The sequence below is a fragment of the Aedes albopictus genome, chromosome 1 (genome assembly GCF_035046485.1).
Source record: "Aedes albopictus strain Foshan chromosome 1, AalbF5, whole genome shotgun sequence".
NCBI lineage: Eukaryota > Metazoa > Arthropoda > Insecta > Diptera > Culicidae > Aedes > Aedes albopictus.
In genome coordinates this window covers 34,187,578-34,210,968 of record NC_085136.1, presented here as the reverse complement: position 1 = coordinate 34,210,968, position 23,391 = coordinate 34,187,578, and the positions used below count along the sequence as shown (strand labels likewise).

General features: G+C 38.4%; 2 protein-coding genes across 2 annotated transcripts in view; one reads left to right on the top strand and one right to left on the bottom strand.

Annotated features, from left to right (window-relative positions):
* LOC109412976 (octopamine receptor Oamb-like) overlaps nucleotides 1–23,391 on the bottom strand; it is an 841,374-nt gene that overhangs the window by 138,881 nt on the left and 679,102 nt on the right. The window lies entirely within an intron of this gene.
* Nucleotides 4,257–22,130, top strand: LOC109428554 (pupal cuticle protein Edg-84A). Its single transcript, XM_019704335.3, has 2 exons — nucleotides 4,257–4,506; nucleotides 20,883–22,130. The coding sequence occupies exons 1-2, from the start codon at nucleotides 4,495–4,497 to the stop codon at nucleotides 21,837–21,839; spliced, it is 969 nt and encodes a 322-aa protein (XP_019559880.2). The 5' UTR covers nucleotides 4,257–4,494; the 3' UTR covers nucleotides 21,840–22,130.

Here is a 23,391-nt window from a genome sequence, read left to right as displayed (position 1 = left end):
AATCGAATTGAACTCGTCCTCCATGGCTTTTCTCCATTCGTCTGCATTTGAAGATGATATAGCTTCTCCAAACGTTTTCGGTTCCATTGCCAGACATCTGCGATCGTCATCAGTAGCAACACCACTGAATCCGGAATCCAGGCCGCGTTCTGGAACATCATCATCGAATCCCTCAAAATCGCTCGAACACCTTTCCGATGCCTGTGGAGAATTTGATACGGGAAGACCTTTGCAATTGACAGAAAAATCCTTATACTTGCCCGGTAAGGCGTGCTCCCGTCCGCTGCGCCTCAACACCTGTGACCAAGGTGGATTTGAAGTTTGTCGCGAAGGGAGCACGGTCACATTTGTGTCAGTCGGAATGTTGAACAAGCTATCTTCAAACTCATCTTCATCTGTGTCGGAATCATCTCTTTCTCCTGAAACGGGTTGAATTCCTATTGGTTCGGGCTGCTCATCAAACTCCAGTTGCACAGTTGACCGTTTCTTGACTGGAACCAAACACGAGTCCGTCATCTCGTCCAAGAATTGTACTTCCCTGCTCTTCAGGAAAATCTTCGAAGTTGGATCATACAGTCGATAACCTTTTGTCTCCTCCTCAAATCCGGTAAGTATACATTCCTTTGCCTTTGGGTCCCATTTTCTCCGCTTTTGTTTCGGTACTTGCACCATCGCCTTCGTCCCGAAAATACGTACGTGTGACAGGTTCGGTTTACGTCCACTCCAAACTTCGTCCGGTGTCAAATCGTGACCTCGAGTCGGAGAGCGGTTTATCAAATATACCGCCGTAGCCACCGCTTCTGCCCAAAATGATTTCGACAGCTTCGCTTCAAACAGCATACACCGAGCTCTTTCAACGATTGTCCTGTTCGCTCTTTCCGCCAGTCCATTCTGTTCCGGCGTGTAATCATTCGTCGTTTGATGCTTGATACCCGTTCTCTTCAAATACTCTTGGAAACAACTGTTCATATATTCTTTTCCGTTGTCCGTGCGTAAGGTTTTCAACTTCAGGCCAGTTTGACGTTCTACCTGCGCATGAAATTCCTTGAAGCAGTTCAACACTTCCTCGCCAGATTTGGATTTCAAGAAATACACGAATATTCTTCGAGATTTGTCATCAATAAACGACACGTAGTAACGACTTCCGCCAAAAGATGCTTCCTCCATTGGTCCAGATATATCAGAGTGCACAACTTCGAGTAGTTCCTGTGCCCTCGAGCCATTCTTGCTGAAAGGGATGCGAGCTTGTTTTCCCATTGGACAAATACGGCAATCACGATCATTTCTTGCATTTACTTGAACGCCATTCACCAGACCATTTGACAACTTCTTGACGCTGCTAATGTTCAGGTGTCCCAAACGTTTGTGCCAAACTTCAATGGACGCTTCACACGAGCTCAACATAGCCGATCCGGTGGGCTTCAACTGATCCAGCTTGAATAAATCGTTTTCGATGACGCCTGTTGCCACCAAGCCTCCATCCGCATTCATCACCTTACAGCCACTCGAGTCAAACAAGACGCTGTATCCTCGCTTCACAATTTGGACTACCGAAAGAAGGTTCGTTGATAGCCCTGGTATATACTGGACATCACGTACCGGAATCTGCTTCTCCTCTTTACAGCACGCTGGATAGAGGTTGGCCGTTCCGCAAGCTTCAATTTGCATTGATCCCTTGTTGGCAGCTACAACCGTCCCTCGCGCATCCTTCACATCTTCCAGCAAATCCAAACTTTTCGTCATGTGCCGCGTTGCTCCGGAATCCAAATACCAGTCGTCTTGATCCATCGAATTGAACGTAGATAAAACAGTACAAAATGCATCTGCCTTCCGATTCGCTTGATTCTCCGGACAGAACTTGGCAATGTGTCCGAACTTGCTGCACTTACGACATTTCGGTCCTTTCGCTTGAAAATGTTTCTTCGGCTTTGCTTGATTGTTACCCTGGTTACCGGAAAATTTTTCGTTGTTCCTGCCCTTGGCAACCAGCGCAATCTTTTCACCTGGTCCTGGTACCGTCTCTTCTTGCAACAGGATTGTCTTGATCGAGTCTCCAGTTATCGGTGTACCTGAATTTTTCAATGCCATCACCATCGGTTGATATCTCTCTGGCAACCCGGCCAACAGCAGAACTCCAACAAAACGGTCAGGAATAGGGAATCCAATTTCGTTAAGTTGATGACAGGTCGACAACATCCGGTTTGCGTAATTCTCCATGGTTCCGCAGCCTTCCAGATCGGTCCTGATGAGTTTGTACAGCAATCCGACTTCCCGTGTTAGGCCAGTTTCCTCAAACGCGTCGCAAAGCTTCTTCCAAACTTCCCGTGCTGTAGCCGCTTCCCGGACATGGTAGTAATTTTCAGGTTCCAGAAATAGGATAATTCTTCCTCTTGCTTTTCTGTCCTTAACCGGATCGATTGCCTCCAGCGTTCCGTCAGCCTTTTTCTTCGGTTCGACAGCCTCCCACAGGTCTTCCACCTCTAGATAGGTTTGGACGGCAAATTTCCATGTCGTCCAATTCTCTCTTCCGACGAGACGCTCAATTCCAGGATTCGACGTATTTGCCATTAGTCCTTCGCGATACTCTGGGCCCATAACCTAATGGTGTTAATTAGTAACAGTGGGACTTAATGTTTTAACGTCTTTATTCAGTGTGTAACAGTAACAGAATGACAGTGTAATGAAATCTTCTTATTCGCTAAATCTTTGACTACTATGATCGGTTTCCGTCTTGAACTCCAACAGTTTTTTTACCCTTATTCGAAAGATTATTGAGTTTTCTAACAAATGGCATCTTTGAATCGATTGGTTTAGTTAAATAACTAAGTTTTCTAGAGCAAAATAGCTAAAAATAGTGTATTTTTATTGGTTTTTGTCAATTATCTTTGAAACATGAGTAATAAATTAAAATTCTTTCTTTGGCAAAGTTGTGGTACCTGTCACACTCTACAGTTCGTTCTTTGACACCAAACTTCTAGCTCTTATCGTTTTCTTGCTATTTTGATTTAAATGTGCGGCACAATGCGCAAAAAAGTGCTTTCCATGACAGTTGCAAATTTATGATCTGAAATGCGATGGTAAAATCGAAATTGCAACAAAACGATAAGAGATAGAAGTTTGGTGCCAAAGAACGAATTGTAGAGTGTAAAAGGGGCCACAACTTTGCCAAAGAAAGAATTTTAATTATTTACGCATGTTTCAAAGATAATTGACAAAAACCAATAAAAATACTCTATTTTTAGCTATTTTGCTCTAGAAAACTTAGTTATTTAACTAAACCAATCGATTCAAAGATGCCATTTGTTAGAAAATTCAATAATCTTTCGAATAAGGGTAAAAAAACTTCGATAAGTTTGGCCATTTTCAAGTTATTGCCAGGTAAGGCAATAAGAGTCATAAACATGGGAGTTCAATAACTACGTAACGGTTGAGATTTGACCATATGCGTAGAACAATTTTTTTCTCCATTTATGGTCCTCTATCACCCTTTAAAAAGTTTGCGCTCAGGAACCTAACACCCTGTATTTTCAATGATACCGCACACGGAGAGACGAAACTACCCAAAAGTGAGTTCTTTCCACCCAACTTCGGGGTTGCGTGCGTCAAGCCAATTTTGAGTTGATGGAATCGATGTTTTTGTTGGGTTGTTCCCGCTTGCTTCCATGTGAAAAAATACCTAATTTTAAGTTTTTCCCACCCAACCAAAATTTTGACTAGGTTGTATTCACTCAAATTTGAGTACTGTGCTAGAAACTCAGTTTTGGCTTGACGCACGGAACTGCAAAAGTTGGGGTGTTTCTCTCTTCACTCTCTGACAACAATAGAAAGAGCGCATGAAAAGGGAGATGAAAAAGAACTCAAAATTGAGTTTAAAAGTACCTAATTTTGAGTTTTTCAGTTTCTCCGTGCATGTCTCCAGCTGTCTCCAGTAGATCACAGCTTAATGAGTTGACACTTCTCATATGGTACCGATGTGTACATTAATTTCGCCGTGATCAAATCACAATGCGCGCAGCGCGAGAGAACCAAACACGTGCTCGTCGATCGACCGCGTGCGCGCGTTTGCTTTGCTGCTATCGGAGGAGAGAAAAAGGCAACCAACAAGAGAGTCGCCGTCGCGTCGCCACGGCAACGTCGGCATGCGGGCGCGCGTCGTCCGTTAGACTGAAAAGCCGCCACGACGAAGAAAGCACCATGCTTTCGGTCGGCAGTGTAGGTTAAGTTTCATCGCCACGCGGTATAAAACCGCGCATCGTCCTCCCGGAGAAGGCACAGTGTTCGCAAACAGTCCTAGCGCAAGCTGCTAGTGAGGTTTCGGGTTCCAATAGTTATTAACTACTAGAAAAGTGCAGCCACCGACCGCCGCCCTGCCCAATAGGTTCTCTCGTCAGACGGTGCAACAGTGTTGTGTGCAAGTGACTGACGGACAACAATAAACAAACAAACAGTGCTGTGTGAGGAAATTGAAAGTGCTGCTGCTGTGATTGAATCATCATGCGAGCCTTCGTAAGTTTTGACGGTTGATTGGAGAACATCGAAAGTGTTTTAGAGTTGGTGTAACTGGTTGTGGAAGACTTAGAAAGTGGATAGCATCAAAGGGGTTAATTATTTCTTTGTGTTTTCATTCTGATGGACACGTCTGTGTTACCCTTTACTGGCTTATACCAACACATTGCTCCTTGTAATGACAAGTTATTCAGTACACGGTGCTCCCCAGACCGTTATTATAAAATAAAAATCTCCATCCAATAGGTGCCCACCATTTGTTTTCTATGGCTATCCTGCATGTCTGGACAAAATTTGAAAAAAATCGTAGGGCCCATTTTTGAGTTACGCCCTTTTAAAGGGCGTAAAGCTCAATATTCAAAGAAAAAATCGAAATATTTAGTACTCAACCATTTTTTAACGATTTTGATGAAATATTTTCTTGAAGAATTGTATTGCATTGAGTATTAGATTTGTTTAGCATAGTTTTTGTTAAAATAATTGAAGAAAATATGACGTTTTTGTGAGTTGACATAAATAAAAGTGTATTTATATGAAAATATTTCAATAATATTTGTAACTTCGCAGGTTCAAACACGGTAAGAAAAACGTGAATGTATATAAACAAAAAAATAAAGTAAATGAAAGGAAAGCTCTTAAAAAGAGAAATTTAGCATAACATGTGAAAAGGGCCTAAGTGCTTTTTGTTAACAAACACGTTTCGATCGCTGTAGGGCCCAACTGTACCCACGAATATCTCCACCCTTTACCGATAGCCCGAAGATTGCACTTTCTGAAACATGTTAGTTTACAAAAAGCACTTAGGCCCTTTTCACATGTTATGCTAGAAACGATATTATGTATGTTTGAATAAATGGAAGAAGAGCTGTTGTTTTAAGCCCTTTCCATACTAGTTTTATTCGCACAAGACAAAAAAAAACGAATCAATTCTGTATGAAATCATGAACACCAATATGTGATGATTTATAAATTTTTAATGATAATTACATCTAACCAGATATGTATTGTATTTGAAAACGTAATATTTTGAATAAGAATGTAGTGTATTATAAATAATAATACCTACACTGAATGCAGCTTTACGGTGATAAAGACCACAATAATGTGTTTAAATTTACTATCGGTACCGAACCCAATCGCGCGCTATCCATACGGGCGGTTGCACAGGTGCTGCGGTGAAGAGAGACTTTTCGCTCACTGTTGAAAACGACTCAAGGCTACTCGCCTATGTTTTCACAAAATAGCATGGTTGGTTTTAAGTACTATGAAAAAGGGAGTATTTATGTATTGTAAGGGAACTGATACCTTACGTAGATTATGGACAGGCCTACTAACAAAAGTAGCTGAATAATAGCTTATGGAGCAGACGCTTTTGGAAGAAAGCTCCCTCAAACTTTTATACCATTTTTGTGGTTAGTTTGGAGCACCTAAGTTGAAATGATCGCGCAAATATATAGATATTTCTTTTAAAAAATTGAGATATAAACAGACTTGCTTCGGCATTATAGTTTTTCTTAGTCTCTTCAATTGCATCTCATGTCCACATAGTTTTTAAAAGATAAGAACACGCTGCCAGGAGGCGTTTGTGGTGTGATAATCAAGTTTTCCAATAGTAAATTTAAACACATTTTTGTGGTCTTTATCACCGCAAAGCGGCATTCAGTGTAGGTGTTATTATTTATATTACACTACATTCTTATTCAAAATATTACGTTTTCAAATACAATACATATCTGATGGATGTAATTATCATTAAAAATTTATAAATCATCACATATTCGTGTTCATGATTTCATACAGAATTGATTTGTTTTTTTTTTGTCTTGTGCGAATAAAACTAGTATGGAAAGGGCTTAAAACAACAGCTCTTCTTCCATTTATTCAAACATACATAATATCGTTTCTAGCATAACATGTGAAAAGGGCCTAAGTGCTTTTTGTAAACTAACATGTTTCAGAAAGTGCAATCTTCGGGCTATCGGTAAAGGGTATAGATATTCGTGGGGACAGTTGGGCCCTATAGCGATCGAAACGTGTTTGTTTACAAAAAGCACTTAGGCCCTTTTCACATGTTATGCTAAATTTCCCTTTTAAGAGCTTTCCTTTCATTTACTTAATTTTTTTGTTTATATACATTCACGTTTTTCTTACCGTATTTGAATCAAGATTTGAACCTGAGAAGTTACAAATATTATTAAAATATTTTCATATAAATACACTTTTATTCATGTCAACTCACAAAAACGTCATATTTTCTTCAATTACACAGCGTAACAAAAATTAACTTTTTGTCTGTCTCAAGAGCAAACTTATGTGTCTCCGAAGGATTTTGGGCCGCTGAATCTTAATCCGGGCTCAGATTTGCTCTAACACGTCACAATTTTGAGCTATACCTCAATTTATAGGGCCAAATTTGCGATTTTGGGCTTTTTTAACTGCAAGCCATTAAGCAAGGAAATATTTTTTTAAGCAATCAAAAGGTTAATTAGTCAATTAACATCTAAATTAATGACCTTTGCAAAATATTTCGTTTTACCAAATCGAATTTGATAGTTTTAAGCGATTTATGTTAGGTACGATATTTCCCATACAAGTCACCCTCCAAAAGTTGCAGGCAAGTTTTCATACTAACATAAAATGCTTAAATCCATCAAATTTGATTAGGTAAAACGAAATATTTTGCATGAGTCGTTAATTTGGATGTTAATTGACCAATTAACCTTTTGATTGCTTAAAAAAATATTTCCTTGCTTAATGGCTTGCAGTCAAAAAAGCCCAAAATCGCATATTTTGCCCTATAATTTGAGGTATAGCTCAAAATTGTGACGTGTTGGAGCAAATCTGAGCCCGGATTCGTATTCAGCGGCCCAAAATCCTTCGGAGACACATAAGTTTGCTCTTGAGACAAAAAAATGTTGCGCTGTGTTATTTCAACAACACTATGCTAAATAAATCTAATACTCAATGCAATACAATTCTTCAGGAAAATATTTCATCAAAATCGTTAAAAAATGGTTGAGTACCGTAATCCGGGGTCAAATTGATCACTTTAAAACAACTTTTGCGGATAACATCAGTGCCTGTTCAAATATTGCCAAAAGAATTTCTGTAAAACTAGTACCCAGTAGATCTCCATTGAACCATGTGACAGAATTTTGTTCAACAAATTAAAACTTTAAGTTAAATAACTTCAAATATCAAAATATTGGAAATGCCACTTTGGGGCGAAATTGATCAGTATACAATTAAGCATCGGTTGGAAAGGAAAATTTCCTTCACCGCTTAATGTTGCTCTTCTAAAACCGAATAACGCGTTTAAAATCTTACAATTAGTGAATTTATTACTTTAAATGCAATATTAAATTTTGAAATTTCCCCTTAAACGCCTAAAGGTAGGCAATTTCATTTAAAATAAGTGATTTCTATCACAAAAAATGACTATTTCTTCATAAAATGAACTTTTTATAACTATTTCATTTTCTGATTAGCTGCATTACATCTCTACCAAGGCTCCACAAAAATGTTAAAACAGAGAATTCACGGGAAGTCCTATTAGCAATTGATTGTATAGTAGCAATGGTTTCAGCTAAATGAGAAATACATTGCAAATTCATTGAAAAAATAAGGCAAAACTAACTTTTTTCTAAAAAATTTAAAGTCTACACTCATCTCTAGACATCTACGAATCAGATGACGTAAAAAGTTTAAGATCATTACGACGCTTAAGAGTTCCTAGTATGGAATTACAATTTAGTACCCGAGTGATCAATTTCACCCCGCTGATCAATTTGACCCCGGTTTACGGTACTAAATATTTCGATTTTTTCTTTGAATATTGGGCTTTACGCCCTTTAAAAGGGCGTAACTCAAAAATGGGCCCTACGATTTTTTTCAAATTTTGTCCAGACATGCAGGATAGCCATAGAAAACGAATGGTGGGCACCGATTGGATGAAGATTTTTATTTTATAATAACGGTCTGGGGAGCACCGTGCAGTATCATTCTGATACTTTCGCAATGAAATCAATAAGAGATTATCATCATAAACAATTGACTAAACAAAGACTGCTTCTCAACATCTTCTGGTGCATTTCAAAAAAAAAAATAAGATACTCCAGGAGTTTTCAGGAGCGTTTCTAGAAGTTTTCAAGTGGTTTCAGGGGCGTTCCAGGGATTTGCATATGTTTTCAGGAGTGTTTTAGCGGGTTTCAGAGAGTTTCAGGAGGTTTCAAATGCGTTTCAGGGGTATTCAATGTATTTGATGAACGCTCTAGGTGGTCTTAGGGGATTTCAGAGGACTTCAAGCACAGAGAACAGACATTTAAGTTCGAACAAAAATTCGTCGAAATCGTGTGTAAAAGATTTGAGTGTAGCTCAACGCCACCAACGGAGACTGCCCCACATATAAAGTTGATTTGATCCCACGATGGCAGTGTTCATCGTTAAAATACACTAGCCCACAAAGCGACACGAGCGCCAAACGGCTAAAAACGGCGAGCACTGGTTCAGGAAATTTCAAGGGCACTGCAGTGATTTTCAGACGAGTTACAGGGGATGCCAGGAGTTTTCATGGGGAGGAACTCCAGTTTAGCCGTTAACAATTTAAATCTTTAAATAAATTTGTTACCATAGGTCAAGTCCCAAAAAATAAGCATGATTCGATGAAAAAAATGGAAGTCTATGGTGTAGTTCCACGAAAAATCTTCATTTTAGGTCCTCAATATCTAATATTTTCTCAAGTTCTATATCAGTACAACTTCTACGCTATCGTTGATTTAATTGATTGATTTGACTTTATTAAACGAATTTCACGCTATCGTTATATTCTGATCCGTATAGAATTATAGATACAATACAGCTCTAAACAAGCGAGAGAGATGATAACCACTCAAAAAGAATAAAAAAAGGACTTATAAATTGGGGCAGAAAGCTTTAGTTATAACTCTCGGGAACAATATTTTGTTCTGATGTTTTAATTTTAGTGATAAAAACTCACTGGTTTTTGCAAAAACGTTGTAAAATATTGCCGGAAGAAACACAGTGCAGTGAAAATTACTGCGGGCTCCTAAATTATTAATTTTTATTAATTTTTCTTGTATTACAGGCAAAATAATTAGTTTTTGTCATGTATTTAAACCACCTTTCCCACTATTGCCCACGAGGGCTTCCACCCCCAAGTGGTAGTTAAAAGTCTAATCTTTCAACTAACGACTGAGCCATCTGCGCCGTTTTGCGCCGGAAATAGTTACTTAAGGTGAAAGTACACCTTAAAATATGATAAATTTGCCTAAATCTTTTTTGTTTTAAGATATATTGACTTGACATCTTCGGAAGAAATGTGTATTTTGACGTCCTGAACATGTTTGTAGAAGGTCATAAAACTGTAGGATTTTATCTGTTGAAGCTACACTGAAAAAAACTAGTTTTAGGGGTACTTCACACAAAACGCTCTATATCTCGAAAACCGTAAGAGGTAGGGCTTCGACATGTTCTACGATTTTTGTTCTCTTATTATGGGCTACAACTTTGCCGAAGACGTCGAACCTCTAAAAAAATATTTCGAAGAAATAAAATTTTTATCTCACTGCTAGGGGGATTCATCATTTATTACATTTTATAAAAAGACGCCTTTTAACATGCAGAAAAACTTTGTAGAACACGCCAAACCTTTAGAACCAACCTAAAAAAAGTTATTTAATTTTGATCGCAAAATCATCGATTTCAAACACTGTGCATTCCATGGCCGCCATATTGAATGTGGTCTGCCATCTTGGATATGGTTCACCATCTTGGAATTCAAAATGGCGTCGAATGTTCATTTTTGAGTTCTCCACATCCTAAGGGATGTGTATGCCAAATTTGATTGAAATTTCTTGACACATTCCAGAGTTATGCCGGAACATACATACAGTAAAACCTCCATGAGTCGAAATTGAAGGGACCATCGACTCAAGGAAATATCGAGTAGTGGAACAAAAATCCTTTGGGAAGCTTTTCAGAGGGACCATCATTGTAACCCAGAAATTATTTATCAGTATGGAAAAATTTACCTCCATGAATCGATATCGAGTTAAGGAACATCGACTCATGGAAGTTCGACTGTACATATATACATACGTATACAGGGTGTTAGGTTCGTGAGTGCAAACTTTTTAAAGGGTGATAGAGGACCATAAATGGAGAAAAAAATTGTTCTACGCATATGGTCAAATCTCAACCGTTACGTAGTTATTAAACTTCCCATGTTTTTGACTCTTATTGCCTTAACTGGCCATATCTTGAAAGTGGTCAAACTTATCGCAGTTTTTTCACCCTTATTCGAAAGATTATTGAATTTTCTATCAAATGGCATCTTTGAATCAATTGGTTTAGTTAAATAACTAAGTTTTCTAGAACAAAAAGCTTAAAAGTAGCGTGTTTTAATTTGTTTTTGTCAATTATCTTTGAAAAATGCGTAATAAATTTAAATTTTCTCTTAGGCAAATTTGTGGCCCCTGTTTTACTCTACAACTCGTTCTTTGACATCAAACTTTTATCTCTCATCGTTTTCTTGCAATTTTGATTTAAACATCGCATAAGAGATCATTAATTTGCAATTCTCAAGGAAAGTACTTTTTTGCGCACTGTGCCGCACATTTAAATCGAAATTGTAAGAAAACGATTAGAGCTAGAAGTTTGATGTCAAAGAACGAATTGTAGAGTGAAACAGGGGCCATAACTTTGCCGCAGAAAGAATTTTAATTTATTACGCATGTTTCAAAGATAATTGACAAAAACAAATCAAAACACACTACTTTTGAGCTATTTGTTCTAGAAAATTTAGTTAATTAACTAAACCAATCGATTCAAAGGTGCCATTTGATAGAAAATTCAATAATCTTTCGAATAAGGGTAAAAAAACTGCGATTAGTTTGACCATTTTCAAGATATGGCCAGTTAAGGCAATACGAATCAAAAACATGGGAAGTTCAAAAACTACGTAACGGTTGAGATTTGACCATATCCGTAGAACATTTTTTTTCACCTTTTATGGTCCTCTATCACCCTTTAAAAAGTTTGCACTCACGAACCTAACACCCTGTATACATATAAACACACAAATAGACAAACAAACGATCATACATCGACTTTTGTATGTATTGATTAAGAACTCTGACGAAGAAATGAACTATAAATTACACAAGTTTACAAAATAAAACGAAAGTCGTGAACTTCTGTCAACGACCAACATTTTTGAAGCACAATTTAGCGCTGATTTCGAAACCGTGCTTCAAATTTTTTTAAGTAGAACAGTTTTTGAGTTTTAGCTAAATTTTGAGTTTTACAACCTTTTAAAATATGGAATTTACTAAAATTCAAATATCTTGCGTTTTGTTCAACCAGTTTTAAATCTTTTTCCTTAAACTAAAAACTGAATATAATACCATTCGATCATCTGAATGCAAGTTTTGCGTCAGATTGATGAAATTCCAAGATACAGGTATGTTCCGTTTTTGTCACTATTCGTTTTTATCACTATCCGTTTTTGTCACTATCCGATTTCGTCAACATTTCATTCCGTTTTTGTCAACACTAAAGTTTTTGTCAAATTTGTTCCCTCGAACATGAGTTATTTTTTTTTATGTCTTTATTATCGAGACTTTCAGCCCAAGGCTGGTTCGTCTCCATGAGTTATTTATAGGTTAACATTAATCTTGAGGCAATGCATCCATGAATGAATTTGAAGCAACCACCAATGATGGCATAGAATATGTATAATAATGTTAATTCATGCTTCCCCTCACGCATAATTTTACTTCTTATTTGAACACGAGAAAAATTAAACCAATAGCCCAATAAAAAAATTAAACCAACCCAATTTAATTAATGAAAATCTGTCAGGAGGTGGCAGGAGGTAACACGTGAATATCAATATCATTATCAACAATTTTGTCGTTTTGTAAAATAGCTCAATCATTTTCCAAGTGTAGCATAAGTAGGTAGCTAATCATGATAGATCAATAATAGATCGGATGTGCATATAAAATCATCAAAGGACGGACTCGATTATTCGGCAATAGGAAAAAATAACCCTGGATAATCGAACATTTTTTTAATTCCATTAGTTTATTGTGTTAGGGCACCTTAATTGGTGTCCTTTCCGGGGATTGCTCCAGAATGTCCATTTGTGTATTCCTCCAAGAGCTTCCTTCTAAAGATCCTTCTTCTTATTCTAAGTTTCTCTAGGAAAGAGGAGTCTAGGATCTTGGAAAACGATTTGGGGATTTCTCCAGCAACTCCTGAAGGGTTCCCAGAAAAAAAACTAAGGATTCCCAAAAAATCGTTAGGAAAGCCCATACATTCTGAAAGTATCCCTCGAGGAACAATTAGATGATTTCATGAAAGAACTTATACAGGATTCCTAGAAGGAATTTCTCAAGAATTCCCACAAGGAACTTCTGGAGGATATCTTTATTAGCGAGATTTTTAGACTAAGGCTGATTCATCTAGCAGTCATAGAGAAATAACAAAGATGAAAGATATCCTCTTGGAAAATCTCTTGAAAGTATTCATAGTTAAAGTTCCAGTATGTGTAGGTGTTTCTACTGCGCATAAATACTAAAACGAAGTCCTGTAGGAATGCTTCAAAGCTTTTTTTGGATGAAGGACATTCCAAAAAAAAAATAACATGTGAAACTTTTTAAAGAATTTAAAAAAGAACTTCTGATGAAATTCTAGAAAAACTGTTAAAGGAATCCCAGAAAGAAATTCTGGAGAAATATTAGAAAAAATTATGGAGGGATTTCAGAAAGTAATCTTGGAAGAATTCCCGTAGGAAATTCTAAAGAAACGGAGAAACTCCTAAATTTCAAAAGTAAAATCATGGAGAATCTTCAAAGCAATTCTTGGACGAATTTCAACAGGATACATAGAATGATTTTCTAAGCCCACCTTGTGCATTAGGGCCTTCTAGACATCTAGACCAAAACCGTACACTACGTCGTCAGCGAGCTGTTCCCAATATAATGCATAAGGAAGGTTAATAAAATCCAATTCTTGGTGGAATATTTGAGGGGATCCCGAAAGAAACTCAGGAGAAATTTAAAAAGAGACATCTAGAATGATCCGAGAAGAAAATTTCTGAAAAAAACATAAGGGGCAGAACCTCTTTTCTCTAACAATTCTTATTGAATTCCAAAAGATAAACAAACGGCATGGTAAAAGGTAACTTAAAAGAATCCTGGAGAAACTTCTTGTGGAATCCAATATTCTGGAGAAGTTACAAGTGATGGCATAGAAAGATTTCTGGAGATTTCCTAAAATTATCCTAGACGAAACTTATATAAGCAATCTGTGAAGATGAAATTCATGGAGAAATGCCTTCCGGAAGAAAGTAAACATATCCTTTTTTGTTAGGATATCGAAATTATGTTCCTGGAGATTAGTCAATTCTGGAAGTATGTCATATTTTAAAACGTCTATCGGGGTACTGGAATATGTGAACTTAATATGTGTCATTCTTGCTTTCAACGAAACCAATTTTCCAAAAATATGGTCACAAATGTGGTGAAAACTCTTGTCCGCGTCACAGTCAGAAAACTGTAATTTGAGCTGTGCAACCAAAATGTGCTATAAAACATCAAAAAACAATTAAATGTCATAGAAAACTGAATATTTTTACTTTTGGAATGTGTTCCACAGTAAAACTTCCAATTCATATTAAAAAGTTGCAAAATATTTTGTCAAAGAAAATTATTCCGTTTTTATCACTATTCCGTTTTTGTCAACTGAAAATCACGGACCGTGTTGATAAAAACGGAACATACCTGTATTGGCAAGTTGTAGGGATCATCTCGTTAAATTTTAGCAAAATTTCCAAAAATATATTAAGAAATGTATTTTTTTTTTCAATAAGTAAAGAACAATTTTAAAATTCTTTCTCAACATTTAATTGACATATCATATGTAAGCGAATTACAGTAAAGTAAATCCGCTCAATCGAAGCATTGATAACGAAGAATGAGATGTGTGAAGTAAGCGACTTTGCTTAAAAATAGAACAAAAATCGATTTTAAATCATCAACCTTGTATGGAAGTCGAAAAAATTTCCGCTCTACTGTATTTTTTTTCCTTCGCGTTTTCGAACTCAGGGCATGATTCTACACCAAAAATGATCACCAGCTTACCGAGTTCAAAAATGCCAGCCGCAAACAAGCATGCATGCTGAATTGTTGCTTTATAATAGTAATTATAGCTGAACTAAAATTATGCTGTACACATTACTGTACAAATGCTATTTCAGTTGAAAATTAACCAATGTTCAACTTTGCGTATTGGTATTGATAACCCAAGGAACAATCACTTATTTAAACAAACTTGGCAATGACATTTTTATTCCACATTTAATTGAATTACAGTTTAACATTATTTTATCACAGCTTGTAATCAGGCGTTGTTCAAACAAAAGTAGAGAAGTTATTCAGCAATCTTTTCTGCAAGCGCGATACAGGCTTTACAATAGGAAGTAATCTGTGTTATATCAGCCTCATATTAAGCTTGTATTCAGCTATAATAAGGTACACCGGGGCAAGTCGAAACGGGTGGGGCAAGATGAAACAGCGGGTTAACATGATGTTTTCTAATGATGATAAATAGTTTGATCGCCATAACACAATATTTTTGATTCAAACAATCTTTAAGCGAAGGTAAAATTTCCAAATTGTATTGAAATCTATTTCAAAACTTCGTGTTTCATCTTGCCCCACCCGTTTCAACTTGCCCCGGTGTACCTTAACCTGCTGCGAAAACAAAAACAAATTGAAGTACGAGGTGCAATTATAGTTCAATCATGTTTATTTTTGTCGCATCTAAACGCATTTACAACACACAGGCTCTTCTAAAAATGTCTAAACTTGGGATTTGAACTCGTGATCTCCCAATCACCCGTCGCATGCCTTACCGACTACGCCATCCTGGAATTGGTAAGTTTCTCGCTGAGAGTGAAACATTTTCACAAAGCTGTGAACATTCAGATTTATGAATGGTTGTAAATATTTATTAGAAAAAAGTAGTGAAGATGACTACAACTTAGAAATTACTACGAAAATTAGCAAATGTTTCGAATATTTCGCATTGGTGTGCAACAAACATCAATACATATTTAATAATTAGGAACGTTCCAGTACTGCTCTATTATAATCACTTTGATCTATTGTTCAATCGAAAAGTGATAATCGAACAAATAAATCATGAATCCGTTTATACAGCTTACTGTTAAACCATTATTGAACGTTCCCACAAAAGCTGAAGTATTAAACAACAAAAGCATTTGTTCAACTTATGTAGACCACATTAGTCAGCTTTCGGAAACTGTGGAACATAAGCTTTTCAACGCGTAGAAAAATGTTCTAAAGTATTAGAGCTAGTAAGGGAAAATCGAACAAGCAAAAATTGCTGAATGTCGGGGCCAGTGGCGCAGTGGTCCACACGTTCGCTTCATAAGCGGATGGTCATGGGTTCGAACCCAGCCCCGGCACTTGTAATTTTTCGTCAGTTGCTCTTCCGCCCGAGAGCAGCTGGCACCTTAACCCTCTTCGGAGCATATGGCTCTAACGGACCCGGAATTTGGATATCGGCGAACCGCAACTCATAATGGACGACCCCCAATTGGACTGGAAAAGGAACAGCAGCCAACCACACCAGCATCATCGTGCTCATCATTCTACCGTGGACAGGGTAGAAAAGTTGAAGCAACACAAGGCACCAGTTCGATACAGTTGAATTAGAATAGAATACATGTAGGCGCTGTACAAAAGTGTAAGTGCAGCGTCCAATTGGAATCGCTCACGTAGTGCCCAAGTGGACAAAAGAGCTGTAAATTAGGTTAAGTGATTAAGAATAAAAAAAAATTGCTGACGTTTGTTAAGCTTATAATTAAATTGCTGTTCACATACGTGCAATATGTTGCATTTTAGCTTATTATTCAGCATTTGGTTTTGTTCAGCTGCGAATGTTATAAACCAGCAATAGTTCCACATGCATGCTTATATATGACTTTGCATTGTTCCTTGGGAATGATAATTTAAAGCACTTTTCAAGCGTTCTATAAGATTTTTATTCGACTCGCAGTAATTCCTTTACAACATAGTTTAACAAGACTTTTTTCTGCTTCTTGTTAAATTCATGTAAAATTTAGCACATGTATCTGTATAATGTGTTTTTCACATGTCAAATAAGCGCTTTCATTTCATCATACTTCGACTCGGAGTACAAGATGAAAAACACGTGGTTTTTACTAAACAACAGCTGAATTAATCTGTTGTTCAGTCGTTAACCATAATGTTGTGCTAATTCACCACTGCTGAATAGGAGTCGAAGTTTGATCATTTTTTTTTTTTTTTTTATCTGTATTAACGAGATTTTTAGCCCTAGGCTAGTTCATCTCGGGACCCACGCTTTACTTCCCTTCCGAAGGAAGAACTCACATTGTGCGAGTTTGTCGGGAGTGGGATTCGATCCCAGGTCCTCGGCGTGATAGTCAAGTGTTCTAACCATCACACCAGGTCCGCTCCACAGTTTGATCATTATTAAACCACGGGAAGTTAATGTTTTGATTTGAGCGCTGAAATGCATCATCTCTAGGATGGCGCAGATAGGAAGGCATGCGGCTGGCAATCGACGGGTCTCGAGTTCGAATCTGAATTTAGGTTAATTTATGTGTAGTTTTTATTTCACAATATTTGTTCACAGCATCAAGTTCCAATCATTAACTCTCGTTGAAATAGAAAAATTTTGCATCATTTTTGCTAAAGCTGAATAACAGCTTTACTATATAGTTGTAAAACGATTTAACAACAAACAGTTCAGCATACCACTATGCTTTATAGTTTCTTCGAATTTGTGTGAAAAAAACCCGAAAAAGGTCGTGCCTGAAAATTATCCAAATGTTATTCAGCATCATGCTGAATCAATTCGGCGTAAAACGGCTTGTAAAATGAGTGATTGTTAGTTGGGCAGGTCCCAACGTACCACCTGTTCATCGACTTCAAGGCGGTATAAGACAGTATCGACCACACAGAGCTATGGAAAATCATGGACAAGAACAGCTTTCCCGGAAAGCTTACCAGACTTATAAGAACAACGATGGGCGGTGTGCAGAACAGCATAAGGATTTCGGGTGAACAATCCAGTTCATTCGAATCTCGATGGGGACTAAGACAAGGTGACAAGGACTGTCCTGCCTACTTTTCAGCATCGCCCTGGAAGGTGTTATGCGACGAACCGGGCTCACCAGCCGGGATACGATCATCACGAAATCTGGCCAGTTTGTCTGTTTTACATGGATATTATTGCTAGAACATTTGGAACGGTGGCAGAACTGTGCACCCGTCTGAAACGTGATGCAGCAAATATCGGGCTGGTGGTGAAAAACAAAGTACATGCTGGTAGATGGGACTGAGCGAGACAGGACAAGCCTTGGCAGCAATGTTACGATAGATGGCGATACTTTCGAGGTGGTAGTGGTATTTTTTCCAGGATCTCCTTCCGGGATTCTTTTAGGAACTACTTCTGGGACTGCTTCAAGAGCTCCTTCGTGGATTTCTTCGGGAACTGTTTCCGGAATCCCTTTTGGAACTCTTTCTGGGATTCCCCTTGGAATTCATTTTGGGAAATTCTTTTGGAATTCTTTCAGAAACTGCTTCATCTAGGAACTCTCTCGATAATGTTTCGCCAGCGAGAAATGGTATTTCATTTCGTTTCAGAAAGTGAGTTCTGGGCATTCGGGATGACACAAGGAGGAAATTTCTTTGTCCAATTCCGGGATCCAAACGGCAATGGAGTGACAATAACTTTCTTAGCAAAGTCACTCTAAATCAACGTACTCGCCTTTTTATGTTTTATTTAATAGACGTTTTCGGATAGGTTGGTACGAGATGTCCCCGTTATATAGCTTTTCTGTAAAACTCTCGCTGCACAGTAGAGCTGGCCACTTTATTACTTGTAATATATGTTTAGGACACGGGTTCCCAACCGGTGGTCCGCGGCCCCCTCGGGGGCCGTGAAGCCAGTCCAGGGGGGCCGCGATGTTACCAAAACAATTGTTAATTTTTTTTTTCTATGTTGTGCAAATTATACCAATTTTTAATTTTGTATACTGCCACCCCCAGAAGCCACAATTTGAGGAACAAATTTTCAGTATAAAACGCCTTCAGAAAAAAAAATTTCGTTACGAAATGTGAGTGTCGAATAAAAAAACGTATTATTGATCGTCGAAAATCCCTCCCACAGTAAGTTTCTGGCTAGGTCACTGTGCCCAAAAAACTCGGTTTCGTTCATTTAATTTATATTTTTTTCTAAAAAATATCGTTAGGCCGCAGATGTTTTGACAATTTTTAAAGGGGGCCGCCACGTCAAAAAGGTTGGGAACCCCTGGTTTAGGATGTATTGCAAGTATTGATATTGACAAGAAAATTGATAGAACTAGTAGATTCTATTATTTTCCAGATTTTTTTTAATGATTAACTGTGTATGTGTAGACTAGAATAAACTAGACTAGATTTCAGTTTCATGTGATTTGTCAAAAGTTTAAAGAAAGATCATTTTATTGCAGTCTTAGATTTCAGTCATAGGTATCCATTATCCAGGGTATACTTCACTGATCTTTGAAGGTTGGAAAACTCCAAACATGATTAAGCATATTCACAAACCTTATGTTCTTGCAAGTAATCACATACTATCCGGGTAGAGGCGAAGAACAAACCAAGGACAAAATAATAACAAATTTTGCCATATCTCATTTTATCATTCTTATGTTATTTATGGATAACACTTAATAACTCGCTAAGAACAAAAAATATTATTATTGCAAAATTTGTTATTTCTGAGTTATTATTGAATAACAATAAATAACTGAATAATAACAAAATATGCAATCATAGCAAAATAAGTTATTATGAGCATCCTAACCCGAGCAGGAATGAATAACCACAGACAAACAGACGTAACACTCTGATAATTCACATCGTACACCGATTTAACGGTCTTTTTCAAAATTTGATAGTTGGCCAACTGCCCAACCGTGGCGGTCGCATCGTTTTTGTTCGAGTTTGACGTTTGCTCACTACCGCCACCTAGTTGGTGGTCGGCCAAACATAGGCCTTTTAGCATTGGGCGAATATGTTTTCGTGACTATGATTTGAATCGAAAAATTTTCGAAGTGTTACGTCTGTTTGTCTGTGGAATAACTGACACATAACTGGAGCATACCAAAGTAAGGTATCATACCAAGACAAGGTATTGGTCGATTATCCAGGTATTGAAAATAACTTTTTTTTGATATTGTGTTGGTACCCGAGCAGGAGAAAATAGCTGAAGAATAACTAACTCAGGTATGGAAAACCGAATACCTACAACCTTGATGAGGTATTAAGTAGCCCTGCATAAGAGGTAAAATACCTAAAATAATAACTGGTGTGTATTCCGTGCATAACGCGTGAATAATGACATCAGGTATGGCAATACCTAAATAATAATCGGCGATTTTTCCATACAAATAGCATTTTTTCCATAATTGAATAATACCTCAAGCAGTCCTCAACACCAAAGCAATAACTCGTTGAGGTATTGTATCAATACCAACACAATATCAAAAAAAAAGTTATTTTCAATAGGTACCTGGATAATCGACCAATACCTTGTCTTGGTATGATACCTTACTTTGGTATGCTCCAGTTATGTGTCAGTTATTCATTCCTGCTCGGGACGTAACATCCTAATTGCATATTTTGCAATCATAACTTGTTTTGTTATTGATGAGTTATTTAGTATTTACTTTATTTTAAATAGAATATAGAAGAAGAGGAAATTTTGTTATTGGTTTGTTAAGAGCCAAAAGAAAAAAAAATATAACTCACTTTGTACCAGAAAAAAGTAAATAATAACTCATTTTGTTATTATAAGATCAAACCAAGGACAAAACATTTCAGAACTTTCAACGCAGTTTTTTTCCAATCATAAGAACAAAATTTACAATTATGATGATCTTATTTGAAATAACTTATTGTATTCTTATTTTGTTCTCAATAACTCGATAATAATTTATTCAGTTATTCTCCATTTTGAAATATTTTGTCCTTGGTTTGTTCTTATAAGGACAAAATTAGTTATTATTGAGTTATTTTTCGGTACAAAGTCAGTTATTATCTTTGTTCTTTTAGCTCTTATTCCCAGCAAACCAATAACAAATTTTGCCATTCAGCTATCCATTTCTAATGGCAAAATTTGATCTTCGTTAGTTATTTTCTTCTATCCGGGTAGTCTGTGATGTAGCCATCTATTGAACTCACAAAATATACCATGCATGCGTTTAATCTTAATTTATTTCTCTCCATCCTCAGGTGTTGGGTTCGGTGTTGCTGTTGGCTTCGGCCTCGTCCGGGTCGTACTTGAGTCATGAAGTGTCCTCACAGTACCAGGCTCACGATGGTATCGGCGGATACTCGTACGGCTATGCTGATCCAAACTCACAGAAGCACGAGACCAAGGACGCCCATGGAATCACTCACGGTGGCTACTCCTACGTCGATGGTGACGGTCACGTGCAAACCGTGAAGTACACTGCGGATCCTTTCCACGGCTTCCAAGTCGTTGGCACCAATCTACCCAAGGCTCCAGCTCCAGTACACTCGCACTACGGCGGTCCATGGGCTCACTCGTACTCCCCCGTCGTTCTGGGCCACAACGGAGCTCCCCTGGAAACCCCGGAAGTCCAGGCTGCCAAGGCCGCTCACTTTGCCGCCCACGCCGAAGCCAAGGCTAGACTACACAAACGGTCGCTCTACACCACCTCCTGGAAGTACGTCCCGGCTCACGCCCCTGAGATCAAACCAGCCCACTACGCCCAACCAGCTCCGGCAGCCCCCCACTACGACCACCACCACGAGGCTCCCCTGCAGAAATGGCACGGACCCATCCACATCCCCGTGATCCACAACGGCGTCCCGGTGGAAACCCCAGAAGTTCAGCATGCCCGCGCCTTCCACGCTTCGGCTCACGTCCATGGCTACGCCCCGGCCCATGAACAGTACCCGGGAACCCCGGCTGCCCACGAGGATCAGACCAAGTACGGCCCATGGAAGGGACCGGTGCACATCCCGGTCATCCACGGCGGAGTCCCCGTCGAGACCCCAGAGGTCCAGCACGCCAAGGAAGCGCATCTGAACGCGCTGGCCAGTGCCCATGCCGCGGCCTCGCACGGCCCGGAGGATGACGGATCGTACAAGCCGGAACTGTGGGATGATCACCACTACCAGCACCAGCACCAGCAGCAGGATCACCGCTATCAGCAGCACTAGTCTAACTCTACGATGCCAAAATTTACACCTTACACCTAAGCCGGATTTCATTTTTATTTTTCCTACTGTTGAGCCATGTTTTGAGTGCCAATCAGGAGGAGGAATGCTTCCGCCGCTACGGGCCACGATCCGCAGTCGTATGGCGGAAGTAGCTTCAACCGACGCTCGATCTCCGCTCGTCTTTCTGCGTATCGCACTTTTTGGCACCTGTTGAACAATGTTGATTGATTTGTATGTATGTTTATGAAGGAGAAGCAGTATGTTATAATGCAAAGCATTGATGAAAACTGACTCCCGTGGTGTGCTTTCTATTATCCGAATGTCTCCTAAAATCAATCCTGAGTTATCTGACGTCCAATGCGTTACTCGTTTTGAGTTTACAAGCCTTCATCCAACAAACAATAACACAGTCGAAAAACGTAAACAGATGGTTCAAGTCGTGCAAAAAAGCTCGCATCATCCTTACCAGTTTCGCCGGAATACCATGATGCATAAAATCTGCATAACACGTTTTATGAGAAATTCATGAATTGCTGACGATTAAGCTAGATAAACTGAATGAATAGGGATGAACTAATCATTATGGACTTATCCACCGATGAACCGAATTCATCGCGGCCCGAGAATTTTGACAGTAGAGCGGGGTCTTTCCAATTAGAATTGAACGATTCTGATTGGGAATGGCCCCGCTCTAGTGTCAAAATTCTCGGACCGCGATGAATTCGGTTCATCGGTGGATAAGTCCATGGACTTATCCACCGATGAACAGAATTCACTCGGTCCGAGAAATTTGACACCAGAGCGGGGTCGTTTCCAACTTGAATTGCACGATTCTGATTCGAAATGGCCCCGCTCTAGTGTCAAAATTCTCGAGTGAATTCGGTTCATCGTTTGATAAGTTCATCAACATTTTTCATGCTCAGTGAATTCAATGTCTATCGGTGCATGGACTTATCCACCGATGAACCGAATTCACTCGGTTCGAGTATTTTACTCCTAGGGCGGGACTATTTCCAATCAGAATCGTCCAATTCTGATTGGAAACGGCCTCACTATAGTGTCAAAATTCTCGGGCGGAATGAACTGGGTTCATCAGTGGGTAAGTCCATGAACATATCCACCGATGAACAAAATTCACTCCAATTCTGATTGGAAACGACCCCGCTCTAGTGTCAAAATTCTCGAACCGAGTGAATTCGGTTCATCTGTGGGTAAGTCCATTTCGATGGCAGTTTGTGATGAGTCATTTTCACTTCATAAAAAAACATCATTTTGGTTCATTTAGTTCATCTTTTTGACGTATTATAATCTGATAATAGCAAATTAGCTAGAGAAACTGGAGGTATGGACTTATCCACCGATGAATAAAAAAACTCCGTCCGTGAATTTTAACTCTATAGAGCAGGGCGACTGTTTTAAATAATGGAAATTATGTGCCCAGAGACCATCTGCTTTGTTGTTAACATTGACAATCCACACGTGTTCATCCAAATATAGTAAGTAGGACTTTTTAGCTCTTGTTTGTGCTAAATTGCTGTGTTGTTTAAAATAC